The sequence below is a fragment of the Cherax quadricarinatus genome, unplaced genomic scaffold (genome assembly GCF_038502225.1).
Source record: "Cherax quadricarinatus isolate ZL_2023a unplaced genomic scaffold, ASM3850222v1 Contig40, whole genome shotgun sequence".
Lineage (NCBI taxonomy): Eukaryota > Metazoa > Arthropoda > Malacostraca > Decapoda > Parastacidae > Cherax > Cherax quadricarinatus.
In genome coordinates, this window is record NW_027195066.1 from 140,778 (window position 1) to 156,833 (window position 16,056).

The window sequence follows — 16,056 nt, forward strand, 5'->3', positions numbered from 1 at the left end:
TACTGGCTAGGATCGATATTAAAACAAGGACGTCTTTTAAGGGTCATACCTGTGAAAACAGGTCGGTTTTCGTACAGTTCAAGTGGAACTGCTTGTATAAGGGAATAGGGGCAGGAGCAAGTAGAGAGTAAAAGAGAATGGGGTTGCAGGTCTACGTACTTCCTCGTCAAGGCGAGTTGTCCTGTAGTTACTTCATAACTAATGTACAGTTACGGAGATAACTTCTTGGACAGACTCTCCTGGGCAGAAATAATATCAGGCATCTCAGACTTAATCAACAGAGGAATAAAGACTATTTTCATGAATAAATCAGCGTAGCTTGTAACGACGATGGTGACAGGTAAACAAAATTAACTGCTGGTACTTTCTGTACATTTGTACAGAAAAAGATTTATAAATCTATGCATTTATTAATTGCCATTCAGATATTACATCTGATATTATAAAAAGTGTAAAAAATATTTGAAAAAATTCACTGAATATATTGTGAGGGAAGTATTGTAATTGATAACAGGTGTGTAGTTATGCTACATCAGTCACTAACCATATAACAGGTGTGTAGTTATGCTACATCAGTCACTAACCATATAACAGGTGTGTAGTTAAGCTACATCAGTCACTAACCATATAACAGGTGTGTTGGTGGATGTTAGTTGGAAAAACCTAACATGAACCAACGGCCCAACAGCAGCGATTCTTATGTTTTATTTTTAAATAATTCCGATTTGTTTAATAACAAAATCAACCTTTCCAAAATATTAAGTGACACAACTATTGAACTTATTACACTATGTAAGACAATTTGTTCTTGGCAAGTGTTATTTTCCAGCTCCTTTTATTGCAAAAATACAAAATTCCCATTATTAATTATTAATTATCCCTTTTAAACTTTGCTTTTGTGGCTTACACGATGAATTTTTGAAAAAAAAGGCTAAATTTCAATATTTTTTTGCTGGTTTTTAATGTAAAACAAAAGCATACAATAAAATAAATAAATTTTACACAAATAAACTTTTAGAACCATATTTACAAAATTAAACCTGAGCAGTTTTTCTAGATTTGTGATCAGCAACAAGTCAGTTTCCCGTTTAAGCTGCCAAATATAGTGTGCCATCATGTTTTTATTATAAGATCCCTGATATCTGTGTTCACAGTTCATTATATCTTGGTGGAAGTGTTCCCCTTGCTGCTATGAGTACCTGCAGTGTACCTGGAGAGAGTTCTGGGGGTCAACGCCCCCGCGGCCCGGTCTGTGACCAGGCCTCCTGGTGGATCAGAGCCTGATCAACCAGGCTGTTACTGCTGGCTGCACGCAATCCAACGTACGAGCCACAGCCCGGCTGGTCAGGTACCGACTTTAGGTGCTTGTCCAGTGCCAGCTTGAAGACAGCCAGCGGTCTATTGGTAATCCCCCTTATGTATGCTGGGAGGCAGTTGAACAGTCTCGGGCCCCTGACACTTATTGTATTGTCTCTTAATGTGCTAGTGACACCCCTGCTTTTCATTGGGGGGATGTTGCATCGTCTGCCAAGTCTTTTGCTTTCGTTGTGAGTGATTTTCGTGTGCAAGTTCGGTACTAGTCCCTCTAGGATTTTCCAGGTGTATATAATCATGTATCTCTCCCGCCTGCGTTCCAGGGAGTACAGGTTCAGGAACTTCCAGCGCTCCCAGAAACTGAGGTATTTTATCTCCATTATGCGCGCCGTGAAGGTTCTCTGCACATTTTCTAGGTCAGCAATTTCACCTGCCTTGAAAGGTACTGTTAGTGTGCAGCAATATTCCAGCCTAGATAGAACAAGCGACCTGAAGAGTGTCATCATGGGCTTGGCATCTCTAGTTTTGAAGGTTCTCATTATCCATCCTGTCATTTTTCTAGCAGATGCGATTGATACAATGTTATGGTCCTTGAAGGTGGGATCCTCCGACATGATCACTCCCAGGTTTTTGACGTTGGTTTTTCGCTCTATTTTATGGCCGGAATTTGTTTTGTACTCTGGTGAAGTTTTGATTTCCTCGTGTTTACCATATCGGAGTAATTGAATTTTCTCATCGTTGAACTTCATATTGTTTTCTGCAACCTACTGAAAGATTCGGTTGATGTCCGCCTGGAGCCTTGCAGTGTCTGCAATGGAAGACACTGTCATGCAGATTCGGGTGTCATCTGCAAAGGAAGACACGGTGCTGTGGCTGACATCCTTCTCTATGTCAGATATGAGAATGAGAAACAAGATGAGAGCGAGTACTGTGCCTTGTGGAACAGAGCTTTTCACCGTAGCCGCCTCGGACTTTACTCTGTTGACTACTACTCTTTGTGTTCTGTTTGTGAGGAAATTATTGATCCATCTACCAAGTTTTCCTGTTATTCCTTTAGCACGCATTTTGTGCGCTATTACGTCGAAGGCTTTTGCAAAGTCTGTATATATTACATCTGCATTCATTTTGTCTTTTAGTACATCTAGGACTTTGTCGTAGTGATCCAATAGTTGAGATAGACAGGAGCGACCTGTTCTAAACCCATGTTGCCCTGAGTTGTATAACTGATGGGTTTCTAGATGGGTGGCGATCTTGCTTCTTATAGGACCCTTTCAAAGATTTTTATGATATGGGATGTTAGTGCTAACAGTCTGTAGTTCTTTGCTATTGTGGAGTGGGGCTATGTCTGTTGTTTTTAGTAGCTGTGGGACGACCCCTGTGTCCATGCTCCCTCTCCATAGGATGGTAAAAGTACATAATAGGGGCTTCTTGCAGTTCTTGATGAACACGGAGTTCCATGAGTCTGGCCCTGGGGCAGAGTGCATGGGCATGTCATTTATCGCCTGTTCGAAGTCATTTGGCGTCAGGATAACATCAAATATTCTCCTTAAAATTGTCAGGATGAGCATCAATGATATGGATCTTAAGGGACATCCTGCAACCCATCTGACCAAAGCCTTTTACCAAGGTCTCAGCTGGTTCCATATAATTGTCAGCCTTGTTGTTACCCAGAAAGCCCTGTGCTACAGCAACAAAACTCTCCCAGGCTTCCCTTTCCTTCTCTGTGAGCTTCTTAAGATATTCTGAGCACTCCATGATATTCCTGACTTGTGGTCTAGTGAAGATGCCAGCCTTCACCTTCGCCTCCGATAGCTTAGGAAAGAAGTCTTGAAGATACTTGAAGGCTGCAGACTCTGTCAAGAGCTGTAACAAACTGTTTCAGTAGCCCTAGTTTGATGTGTAATGGAGGGAACAGAACCTTCTTAGGATCAACCAATGGTTTATATTTAATATTATATCTTCCTACTGAGAACTCAGTCCTTTGAGGCCAATTCTTCCTCTGATAATGTGCTGCTCTGTCTCTTCTATCCAAGTGACAGAGATAACAGGAAAACTTGGTAAAACCTCCTTGGAGCCCCATCAAAAATGCCACTATTTTGAAGTCTCCAATAACCTCCCAACCATACGTATCATAGTTCAAAGCTTCCAGTGTAAGTTTGACACTGTTGTAGTCCTCCTTAAGATGCACTGAATGAGCCAAGGGAAGAGATGGATACTTGTTCCCATTACATTTAAAAAAATGTTCCTATTGAAGATTTTACCCTTCATATAAATAATGACTTTTTTACCTTTCAATGTTTTCTTACAATGTTCACAAAAGCAAAGTTCTGGGAGAATAAACTTAAATTGAATTGAATTGAATTGAATTGAATTCTGCAGAAGTACAGGTTTTAGGCTTCTGGAGGAGCTGTCAGTGAAGAGTCTCCACTTATCTGGATTGCATACAATTCCAATTGCATCAAACAGGCCTGATTCATCATTACAGTAGCACAACCTGTCTACATTAGTGAAGAAGTTTGAGAAATGTTGGTGACGTTTTCTTTGGCTTGTCACTTGCACACTTTCATCCACCAAGTCTTGAAATCAAAAGCTGATCTCTGATAAGGTCATTGAGGTCTGTTTGGTTTGGGAAGTAAGGATTCCTCCAGACAGTTTCATCTGTGAGATCATAGTCTCGTTCACTGTGCTCTTCATTTTCTGATTTGATGCTTTCTTCTGACGGTTGACTTCTTTCTGGAGGTGTAGGTACAGGAAGATCACCACTGTGTGGTACTGGTGCAATAGAAGTGGGAAGGTCTGGATAAGAAACAGCAGGTGTATTTTTTTCAGTTCGGTGTTAGGAAGGATCCACCAGACAGAAGTAACAGTTGGTTGAGTGATCAGTGGGTTCACACCAGAGTCTAGGAAGAGCAAATTTCATGGCTCTTTTTTCTCCTCTATACCATCCTGGAAAAAAACAAAAGAATTAGTTTCTGTTACATACATTACATTTAAAAAATGTTACTATTGAAGATTTTACCCTTCATATAAATAATGACTTTTTTACCTTCCAATGTTTTCTTACAATGTTCACAAAAGCAAAGTTCTGGGAGAATAAATTGTTTTTTTTTAAATTTGGTTTAGTAATAAAGAATTGGGAAATGATGTTTATTTCCCAGGAACATGACAAAGGTGAAATTTTGTTACATAGTGTTATTAACCAGTATTGATATATTTTATTATCTCAGCAGCATACTGATATTAATATTAATAGTCTTACTAGGTGCTAAATGATACATAAACTTCAGGAAAGTTCCCTGCCTGCGTGTGTATTACGACGAACGAAATGGAACCAAGTGGCTCCGGGAAGCAACTCATCCAAACATTGACTTTAAGGTAGGTAATTATTAATTGTTAGTTTACCATCAGGTATCTGAGTCATTTATCCAGTCAAAAACTACATTTCTAACCTAGTAAGTATATATAAATATTACTAAAACAAACTAAGGAGCGTATGCCTGGCTACTAGAGGCATAACATGGCTACTAGAGCCATAACCTGGCTACTAGAGGCATAACCTGGCTACTAGAGACATAACCTGGCTACTAGAGGCATAACCTGGCTACTAGAGGCATAACCTGGCTACTAGAGGCATAACCTAGCTACTAGAGACATAACCTGGCTACTAGAGGCATAACCTGGCTACTAGAGGCATAACCTGGCTACTAGAGGCACACCCTGGCTACTAGAGGCATAACCTAGCTACTAGAGGCATAACCTAGCTACTAGAGGCATAACCTAGCTACTAGAGGCACAACCTGGCTACTAGAGGCATAACCTAGCTACTAGAGGCATAACCTAGCTACTAGAGGCATAACCTAGCTACTAGAGGCACAACCTGGCTACTAGAGGCATAACCTGGCTACTAGAGGCATAACCTAGCTACTAGAGGCAAAACCTAGCTACTAGAGGCATAACCTGGCTACTAGAGGCATACCCTAGCTACTAGAGGCATAACCTAGCTACTAGAGGCATAACCTAGCTACTAGAGGCATAACCTAGCTACTAGAGGCATAACCTAGCTACTAGAGGCATAACCTAGCTACTAGAGGCTTAACCTAACTACCAGAGGCACAACCTAGCTACTACAGGCATAACCTAGCTACTAGAGGCATAACCTAGCTACTAGAGGCATAATCTAGCTACTAGAGGCATAACCTAGCTACTAGAGGTACAACCTAGCTACTAGAGGCATACCCTAGCTACTAGAGGCATAACCTAGCTACTAGAGGCACAACCTGGCTACTAGAGGTATAACCTAGCTACTAAAGGCATAACCTCGCTACTAGAGGCATAACCTAGCTACTAGAGGCATAACCTAGCTACTAGAGGCATAACCTAGCTACTAGAGGCATAACCTAGCTACTAGAGGCATAACCTAACTACCAGAGGCACAACCTAGCTACTAGAGGCATAACCAAGCTCCTAGAGGCACAACCTAGCTACTAGAGGCATAACCTAGCTACTAGAGGCATAACCTAGCTACTAGAGGTATAACCTAGCTACTAGAGGCATAACCTAGCTAGTAGAGGCATAACCTAGCTACTAGAGGCACAAACTAGCTACTAGAGGCATAACCTAGCTACTAGAGGCATAACCTAGCTACTAGAGGCATAACCTAACTACCAGAGGCAAAACCTAGCTACTAGAGGCATAACCTAGCTACTAGAGGCATAACCTAGCTACTAGAGGCATAATCTACCTACTAGAGGCATAACCTAGCTACTAGAGGCACAACCTAGCTACTAGAGGCATAACGTAGCTACTAGAGGCATAACTTAGCTACTAGAGGCACAACCTGGCTACTAGAGGCATAAACTAGCTACTAGAGGCATAACCTAGCTACTAGAGTCATAACCTAGCTACTAGAGGCACAACCTGGCTACTAGAGGCATAACCTGGCTACTAGAGGCATAACCTAGCTACTAGAGGCACAACCTAGCTACTAGAGGCATAACCTAGCTACTAGAGGCATAACCTAGCTACTAGAGGGATAACCTAGCTACTAGAGGCATAACCTAACTACAAGAGGCACAACCTAGCTACTAGAGGTATAACCTAGCTACTAGAGGCATAACCCAGCTATTAGAGGCATAATCTAGCTACTAGAGGCATAACCTAGCTACTAGAGGCACAACATAGCTACTAGAGGCATAACCTAGCTACTAGAAGCATAACCTAGCTACTAGAGGCATAACCTAGCTACTAGAGGCACAACCTAGCTACTAGAGGCATAACCTACCTACTAGAGGCATGCCCTAGCTACTAGAAGCATAACCTAGCTACTAGAGGCATAACCTAGCTACTAGAGGCATAACCTAGCTACTAGAGGCATAACCTAGCTACTAGAGGCACAACCTAGCTACTAGAGGCATAACCTAGCTACTAGAGGCATAACCTAGCTACTAGAGGCATAACCTAGCTACTAGAGGGATAACCTACCTACTAGAGGCACAACCTAGCTACTAGAGGCACAACCTAGCTACTAGAGGCATAACCTAGCTACTAGAGGCATAACCTTGCTACTAGAGGCATAACCTAGCTACTTGATGCATAACCTAGGTACTAGAGGCATAACCTAGCTACTAGAGGCACAACCTAGCTACTAGAGGCACAACCTAGCTACTAGAGGCATAACCTAGCTACTAGAGGCATAATCTAGCTACTAGAGGCACAACCTAGCTACTAGAGGCATAACCTAGCTACTAGAGGCATAACCTAGCTACTAGAGGCATAACCTAGCTACTAGAGGCATAACCTAGCTACTAGACGCACAACCTACCTACTAGACGCACAACCTAGCTACTAGAGGCATAACCTAGCTACTAGAGGCATAACCTAGCTACTAGAGCCATAACCTAGCTACTAGATGCATAACCTAGCTACTAGAGGCATAACCTAGCTACTAGAGGCATAACCTAGCTACTAGAGGCATAACCTAGCTATTAGAGGCATAACCTAGCTACTAGAGGCATAACCTAGCTACTAGAGGCATAACCTAGCTACTAGAGGCATAACCTAGCTACTAGAGGCATAACCTAGCTACTAGAGGCATAACCTAGCTATTAGAGGCATAACCTAGCTACTAGAGGCATAACCTAGCTACTAGAGGCATAACCTAGCTACTAGAGGCATAACCTAGCTACTAGAGGCATAACCTAGCTACTAGAGGCATAACCTAGCTACTAGAGGCATAACCTAGCTACTAGAGGCATTACCTAGCTACTAGAGGCCTAACCTAGCTACTAGAGGCATAACCTAGCTACTAGAGGCATAACCTAGCTACTAGAGGCATAACCTAGCTACTAGAGGCATAACCTATCTACTAGAGGCATAACTAGCTACTAGAGGCACAACCTGGCTACTAGAGGCACAACCTGGCTACTAGAGGCATAACCTGGCTACTAGAGGCATAACCTAGCTACTAGAGGCATAACCTAGCTACTAGAGGCATAACCTAGCTACTAGAGGCATAACCTAGCTACTAGAGGCACAACCTGGCTACTAGAGGCACAACCTGGCTACTAGAGGCACAACCTAGCTACTAGAGGCATAACCTAGCTACTAGAGGCATAACCTAGCTACTAGAGGCATAACCTAGCTACTAGAGGCATAACCTAGCTACTAGAGGCATAACCTAGCTACTAGAGGCCTAACCTAGCTACTAGAGGCATAACCTAGCTACTAGAGGCATAACCTAGCTACTAGAGGCATAACCTAGCTACTAGAGGCATAACCTATCTACTAGAGGCATAACTAGCTACTAGAAGCACAACCTGGCTACTAGAGGCACAACCTGGCTACTAGAGGCATAACCTGGCTACTAGAGGCATAACCTAGCTACTAGAGGCATAACCTAGCTACTAGAGGCATAACCTAGCTACTAGAGGCATAACCTAGCTACTAGAGGCACAACCTGGCTACTAGAGGCACAACCTGGCTACTAGAGGCACAACCTAGCTACTAGAGGCATAACCTAGCTACTAGAGGCATAACCTAGCTACTAGAGGCATAACCTAGCTATTAGAGGCATAACCTAGCTACTAGAGGCACAACCTGGCTACTAGAGGCACAACCTAGCTACTAAAGGCACAACCTAGCTACTAGAGGCATAACCTAGATACTAGAGGCACAACCTAGCTACTAGAGGCATAACCTAGCTACTAGAGGCATAACCTAGCTACTAGAGGCACAACCTAGCTACTAGAGGCACAACCTAGCTACTAGAGGCACAACCTAGTTACTAGAGGCATAACCTAGCTACTAGAGGCACAACCTAGCTACTAGAGGCACAACCTAGCTACTAGAGGCACAACCTAGCTACTAGAGGCATAACCTAGCTACTAGAGGCACAACCTAGCTACTAGAGGCATAACCTAGCTACTAGAGGCACAACCTAGCTACTAGAGGCACAACCTAGCTACTAGAGGCACAACCTAGCTACTAGAGGCACAACCTAGCTACTAGAGGCACAACCTAGCTACTAGAGGCATAACCTAGCTACTAGAGGCACAACCTAGCTACTAGAGGCATAACCTAGCTACTAGAGGCACAACCTAGCTACTAGAGGCACAACCTAGCTACTAGAGGCACAACCTAGCTACTAGAGGCACAACCTAGCTACTAGAGGCACAACCTAGCTACTAGAGGCACAACCTAGCTACTAGAGGCACAACCTAGCTACTAGAGGCACAACCTAGCTACTAGAGGCACAACCTAGCTACTAGAGGCACAACCTAGCTACTAGAGGCACAACCTAGCTACTAGAGGCATAACCTAGCTACTAGAGGCACAACCTAGCTACTAGAGGCATAACCTAGCTACTAGAGGCACAACCTAGCTACTAGAGGCACAACCTAGCTACTAGAGGCACAACCTAGCTACTAGAGGCACAACCTAACTACTAGAGGCACAACCTAGCTACTAGAGGCACAACCTAGCTACTAGAGGCACAACCTAGCTACTAGAGGCACAACCTAGCTACTAGAGGCATAACCTAGCTACTAGAGGCACAACCTAGCTACTAGAGGCACAACCTAGCTACTAGAGGCGCAACCTAGCTACTAGAGGCACAACCTAGCTACTAGAGGCACAACCTAGCTACTAGAGGCACAACCTAGCTACTAGAGGCACAACCTAGCTACTGGAGGCACAACCTAGCTACTAGAGGCACAACCTAGCTACTAGAGGCACAACCTAGCTACTAGAGGCACAACCTAGCTACTAGAGGCATAACCTAGCTACTAGAGGCACAACCTACCTACTAGAGGCACAACCTAGCTACTAGAGGCACACCCTAGCTACTAGAGGCACAACCTAGCTACTAGAGGCACATCCTAGCTACTAGAGGCACAACCTAGCTACTAGAGGCACAACCTAGCTACTAGAGGCACAACCTAGCTACTAGAGGCACAACCTAGCTACTAGAGGCACAACCTAGCTACTAGAGGCACAACCTAGCTACTAGAGGCACAACCTAGCTACTAGAGGCATAACCTAGCTACTAGAGGCACAACCTAGCTACTAGAGGCATAACCTAGCTACTAGAGGCACAACCTAGCTACTAAAGGCACAACCTAGCTACTAGAGGCACAACCTAGCTACTAGAGGCACAACCTAGCTACTAGAGGCACAACCTAGCTACTAGAGGCACAACCTAGCTACTAGAGACACAACCTAGCTACTAGAGGCACAACCTAGCTACTAGAGGCACAACCTAGCTACTAGAGGCATAACCTAGCTACTAGAGGCACAACCTAGCTACTAGAGGCACAACCTAGCTACTAGAGGCACAACCTGACAAGTACTCAATCAACAATAAAAATCTAGTAATAAGAAAGATAATAGACAACATTTAAGAAGCAAATAATCCCACTGCAGAAAAATAATCCCACTGCAGAAAAATAATCCCACTGCAGAAAAATAATCCCACTGCAGAAAAATAATCCCACTGCAGAAAAATAATCCCACTGCAGAAAAATAATCCCACTGCAGAAAAATAATCCCACTGCAGAAAAATAATCCCACTGCAGAAAAATAATCCCACTGCAGAAAAATAATCCCACTGCAGAAAAATAATCCCACTGCAGAAAAATAATCCCACTGCAGAAAAATAATCCCACTGCAGAAAAATAATCCCACTGCAGAAAAATAATCCCACTGCAGAGAAATAATCCCACTGCAGAAAAATAATCCCACTGCAGAAAAATAATCCCACTGCAGAAAAATAATCCCACTGCAGAAAAATAATCCCACTGCTGAAAAATAATCCCACTGCAGAAAAATAATCCCACTGCAGAAAAATAATCCCACTGCAGAAAAATAATCCCACTGCAGAAAAATAATCCCACTGCAGAAAAATAATCCCACTGCAGAAAAATAATCCCACTGCAGAAAAGTAATCCCACTGCAGAAAAATAATCCCACTGCAGAAAAATAATCCCACTGCAGAAAAATAATCCCACTGCAGAAAAATAATCCCACTGCAGAAAAATAATCCCACTGCAGAAAAATAATCCCACTGCAGAAAAATAATCCCACTGCAGAAAAATAATCCCACTGCAGAAAAATAATCCCACTGCAGAAAAATAATCCCACTGCAGAAAAATAATCCCACTGCAGGAAAATAATCCCACTGCAGAAAAATAATCGTCACGTTTGAATTGTCTAATACATAATCTCCCTAAAATTCACAAATGGCCTTAAATATTTTAATATAAACATAATTTATAAACATAAGTTATTTATTTTGAAGCACAAGTGTTTGTTTTACCACAAATGTTTGTATCAATCCCATGTTTGATTAAATAACACCATTTTTTTTTTGTACTTTCTGTGTTTAAATGAAATGCTAAAATTTTTATTAGCAATATTATTATTTACAATGTTTGAACTGTCTACCCCTCCTCAAGGGGGGGGGCTCCTTGGCGTGGTGAAGAGGCTCTTGGTCTGAGGAATTAGACCTGTCGGTCCCCTTCCTCAGACCGAACGTAATTACCCCCCAATCCTCCCTTCCCTATCCCATCCTCCCCATCTTCCCCTTTTTCCTTTCCTCTTCCTCCTCCCCACCCCTCCCTTTGGCCCTTCCTTTTTTGGCCTTTGAGATTTTTTCCCGCAGACGCGCTAGTTCCTAGGTAGGGGGAAGGATACCAGGGTCCATCCCATTCCGTTGAGGTTCTTGGCGGTGGTGTAGTTTGCAGTGGAATCTGGATCTCCTGGGAATGTCCCGATCCCTCTCCGGTATCCCGGAGGGTGGCTTTGGGTGTCTTTCGGGCGACGGGTGTATCTCTGGAAGCCACCTTTCGGATTCCAGGGGTGGTGGCCGAAGGAAGTATGCTTTGTGGTGGATATCCGGCCACCCTCTCTTTTGTCCACCGAGGTAGCTCGGCAGATGTGAGGTTGCTATCCCGGATTGCTGGTTTACTGGCATGAAGGGTAGGGTATGGCATGGGTTCCATGCTGCATCTGCGCTACTTGCGGTGCTGAGGTCCTCTTGGGCACGGAGGGAGATTTCTGGCCCTTTCATTCCTCCTCGGAACTATCCCTCCGCGCCCCCCCCCCTTTTTTTGTTATTCTTATTTTTTTATTTTCATTTTCTTTTCTTTTTTTTTCTTAAAAACAAAAAGAAAGAAGTAACCTAACCATAGAGTTCCCAATCCATGACCCCACTACCCCCGGGCCCCTTCTTGTTACCACACCCCGTTCTGACCTCGCCTCATCTTTTGACCACTCTCCGGACACTCCTACGGCCCCTGTACCTCTTGCTGGTGCTGTTTCATCACCCACTTCAGGTGCCAGAGTTTCAACTGACTCCTTCGATTTGTCTGACCTCCGCTCTCCTTTGACTATGCTTCCGGCCTCTCCCTCTACGGTGCGACAATTTTCGAATCACCAGCCCATCCCATGCCAGACCAACTCCGGTCCCACTCCTAAACGCCAACGACAATTGCCCAATGATACTTCTTTGCCGCCTTCTCATCCTACTCGGAAAAGACCGACACGTTGTACTCTCCCTTTACACGCTCAGTTTCAGAATGCACAATGGACTAAATTCTTTACTTTACGACCGACTTCCTCTACTGCCTATCTTTCTGACCATAGTATTGGCAAGGCACTCCTACGCCATGTTGGTAGAGATATTTCCTTTCATGCTCTTAAGAGTGGTACGTGCATCATCACAGTCCAGAATGCTATCCAAGCTCATGATCTGTCTCTTCTTTCACATATCGATACTATTCCTATCACTATCGAAAAACATCATTCCCTCAATTCTTGTAGTGGTACTGTTATTCTGCCCCATACCATAGTCCAACAGAATTTCCAGACATGTGGCAATGACATTCTCGAACAGCTGGAACTCCTAGATCTCCCAATTCTCAAGGTAGACACTTATGTCCTTCCTGCCCCCGGTTGGAGACGATACCCTTGCAATGTGGCTCATTTAACTTTTGACAGCCGTGAACTCCCATCCTCTGTTTATGTAGCAGGACATCGGTTACAAGTTCGGAAGGTGATCCCTACACTACAACAGTGTAGAAATTGCTGGCGATTCGGCCACCCAGCGAAATATTGCAGATCTATAGCCGAATGCCCAGTCTGTGGTGCCCATGACCATTCTAATATGTCTTGCAGTCGACCTCCCTCTTGCCTTAATTGTGAACATTAAAATAGTATAAAATACCGTCAGGTTGTTAGGTAAGACACATATGCAACATTTAGGTATCTTTATTTCGAACGTTTCGCCTACACAGTAGGCTTCTTCAGTCGAGTACAGAAAAGTTGATAGAAGCAGAAGATACTTGAAGGGTGGTGAACTGATTGCATCGTCTTCAAGTATCTTCTGCTTTTATCAACTTTTCTGTACTCGACTGAAGAAGCCTACTGTGTAGGCGAAACGTTTCGAAATAAAGATACCTAAATGTTGCATATGTGTCTTACCTAACAACCTGTCGGTATTTTATACCATTTTAATGTTCGCTCTGTCAGACACGGCAACACAAGGGTATCTTGGTACAGACCTGAAATCAACTTTGTCAACTTCTACTAGTGAGAATGGCGGGATTTGAGAGGGACCTGACCTTCCAACGACAACATTCTTACCTCTACTAGTGGCCTACATCTCACCTCCTGGCGTTATATAAGGCTACATCCTTTCACTTCAACTCCATATTGTTTCAGACTATGGAACAATACTCTTCTCCAGACTGAGGGACTGACCACCTCAAAACTTCTAGGGTGATGGACTGATTACATCGTCTTCAAGTATCTTCTGCTTCTATCAACTTTTCTGTACTCGACTGAAGAAGCCTACTGTGTAGGCTAAACGTTTCGAAATAAAGATACCTAAATGTTACATATGTGTCTTACCTAACAACATTGCCTTAATTGTCATGAGGCTCATCCTTCGTACTCTCGCCGTTGCCAGGTCTACTTAAATGAGCGGGAAATTCGTTGCCTCAAAGAGGCAGAAGGTCTCCCTTATGCTCTGGCAGTTTCTCATCTCTGCCTCCAGGGAGACTACCCCATGTTTCTTAATCTCGTGTTTCAAAACGTCCCCCCACTTCTGGGGTCCCGTCTTCTGCAGCCTCCTCTGCGGTTGCCCCTCCCATAGTCACTCCTGTATCTAATTCTGGGCTCAGACGTCCCTACTTTAATACCCCAGTGTGTTCTCACTTCTTTGTGTTCTCCCTCACAAAGCCCGGTATCGACAAGACCTCATACGACACCTCCCAGTCGTCCCGCTACTTCGCAGAAGTCCAAAAAATCTCCTTTAACCCCTCCTTCCCTTCTTCCACCTCCTCATTTTACCTTCCCGGTCTCTGTACCTGCGTCTTACCCTCTCACTGGCTCTGTTACAAGTGTGGAGGTTCATCCTCCTCCTTGTACTGTGCCTTCCTACCCTGTCCCCTCCCAAGTTTCTTCCTCTTCTGCCACCTCCCAGGTTTCTGCATCTTCTGTCCCCTCCCACACTTCTTAAAGTTCCCTTCACCCTTTCGCCCCCCTACCTTGATACAGTCTATTACAGTTCCGATCTTTACTCAAACTCCTCCTCCTTCCTTCTCCAATATTGTCTCCCATACGAAGTCTCTGAACTCCAAAACACTTGAAGCAGTCTCTGAATGTATTGCAGAGATCAAACCATCAATTGACACTGATCCACCCTCTGCTCCTCCTCTTTCCTCTTCTCCATCTGTGCAACTCCTTTCTTCACAGCACACTGTTCCTTCACTGCTTGAATGTTTTCCGCTGCCACCGAATGTGGACTTTTCTAACCCCTCTAGTCCATAGGTACCCATACCTGTGGATTTCTAGTATCCTTATCGTTGCCAATCATGGCCTGTTTACGGTGGAATATACGCAGCCTCAGGGGTAATTGGGGTGAGCTTCAGATGTTTCCCCTGTTGGTGTTTGCTTACAGGAACCAAAATTACACTCTTCTGTTATCTATCCCATCTCAGGCTATAATTTATTGTATTCTTCAGATCCTTTTCCTGATGGGACCTTTAATGAAAGTGCCCTTCTTCTACTCACTGATATTCCGTACCATCAGCTATTTGTTGGTGCTTCGCTGCATTACACAGCAGCCCGTATCCACTTACATAGGTGGTAAACGCTCTGTTCTTTATATCTCTCTCTTTCTCGTGCATTATCTATCCCAGATATTGCCTTTCTTGTTTCGTCATTACCGCCTTCACTTCTGTTACTTGGCGATTTTAATGCCCATCATTTCCTTTGGGGGGTCTCACTGTGATTCCTGTGGCATTCAGTTAGAGGCTTTTCTTGCCACCCACCCCCTCCAAGTTTTAAATACAGGTACTCACACCCATTTTGATCCTCGTACTCATACTCTCTCTTGCATCGATCTCTCAGTCTGCTCTTCCTCCGCCACACTAACTTCACCTGGTCTGTTCTCCCGGATTTACATGACAGCGATCATTTTCTAATCATTCTTACTTCCCCTTCATATTCACCACCTCTTCGTAACCCACGCTGGCAATTTGATCAAGCAAACTGGGACCTTTACTCACAACTAACTGTTTTTAGTGAGGTTCCTTCTTCGTTCTCCACTGATGAGCTTTTACACCTCTTCTCGTCCTCAGTTTTAATCACAGCTTCTCATTCTATACCAGAACCACGGGCAGGTATTCTCAGAAATGCGTGCCTTGGTGGTCTTCTGCTTGTGCTCGTGCAGTACGTTTGAAACGCGCTGTGTGGGGCAGGTACCGGTACAATAGAACCACGGAGAGACTTCTTGATTTTAAGCAGAAGCGTGCGATAGCTCGCCGTGTCATCTGTGATGCTAAACGCACTTGCTGGCGAGATTATGTCTCCACCATCACCTCTGCTTCCTCTATGAGTGCAGTCTGGAAAACAGTACGGAAACTTAGTGGTAAATATTCTCCTGACCCGGCTCCTGTTCTGCGGGTTGCCAGTGTTGATATAGCAAACTCTCTAGATGTTGCCAATCAAATTGGTAATCATCTGATCAGTATTTCTCTGGGGCTCCAACTATGCCTCTCGTTTCTTTCCTCAAAGTCTGCCAGAGAGTTAGCACCCTTGGACTTTTCTTCTCTCAGAGAAGAACAGTATAATGTGCCTTTTACAATTCAGGAACTGGAGGCAACACTCTCAGCTTGCTGATCATCGGCAGCTGGGCCCGACAACATTCATATTCGTATGTTACAACATTTACAACAGTCAGCC

The 16,056-nt window shown here is 44.0% G+C and overlaps 1 protein-coding gene across 1 annotated transcript in view; it reads left to right on the forward strand.

Annotated features, from left to right (window-relative positions):
* The window catches only part of LOC128700662 (uncharacterized), a 46,382-nt gene that overhangs the window by 12,066 nt on the left and 18,260 nt on the right, over window positions 1–16,056 (forward strand). Inside the window, exon 3 of the mRNA XM_070079908.1 lies at window positions 4,602–4,689. Within this exon, the coding sequence (XP_069936009.1) occupies window positions 4,602–4,689 (88 nt within the window). The remainder of the gene's footprint in view (window positions 1–4,601; window positions 4,690–16,056) is intronic.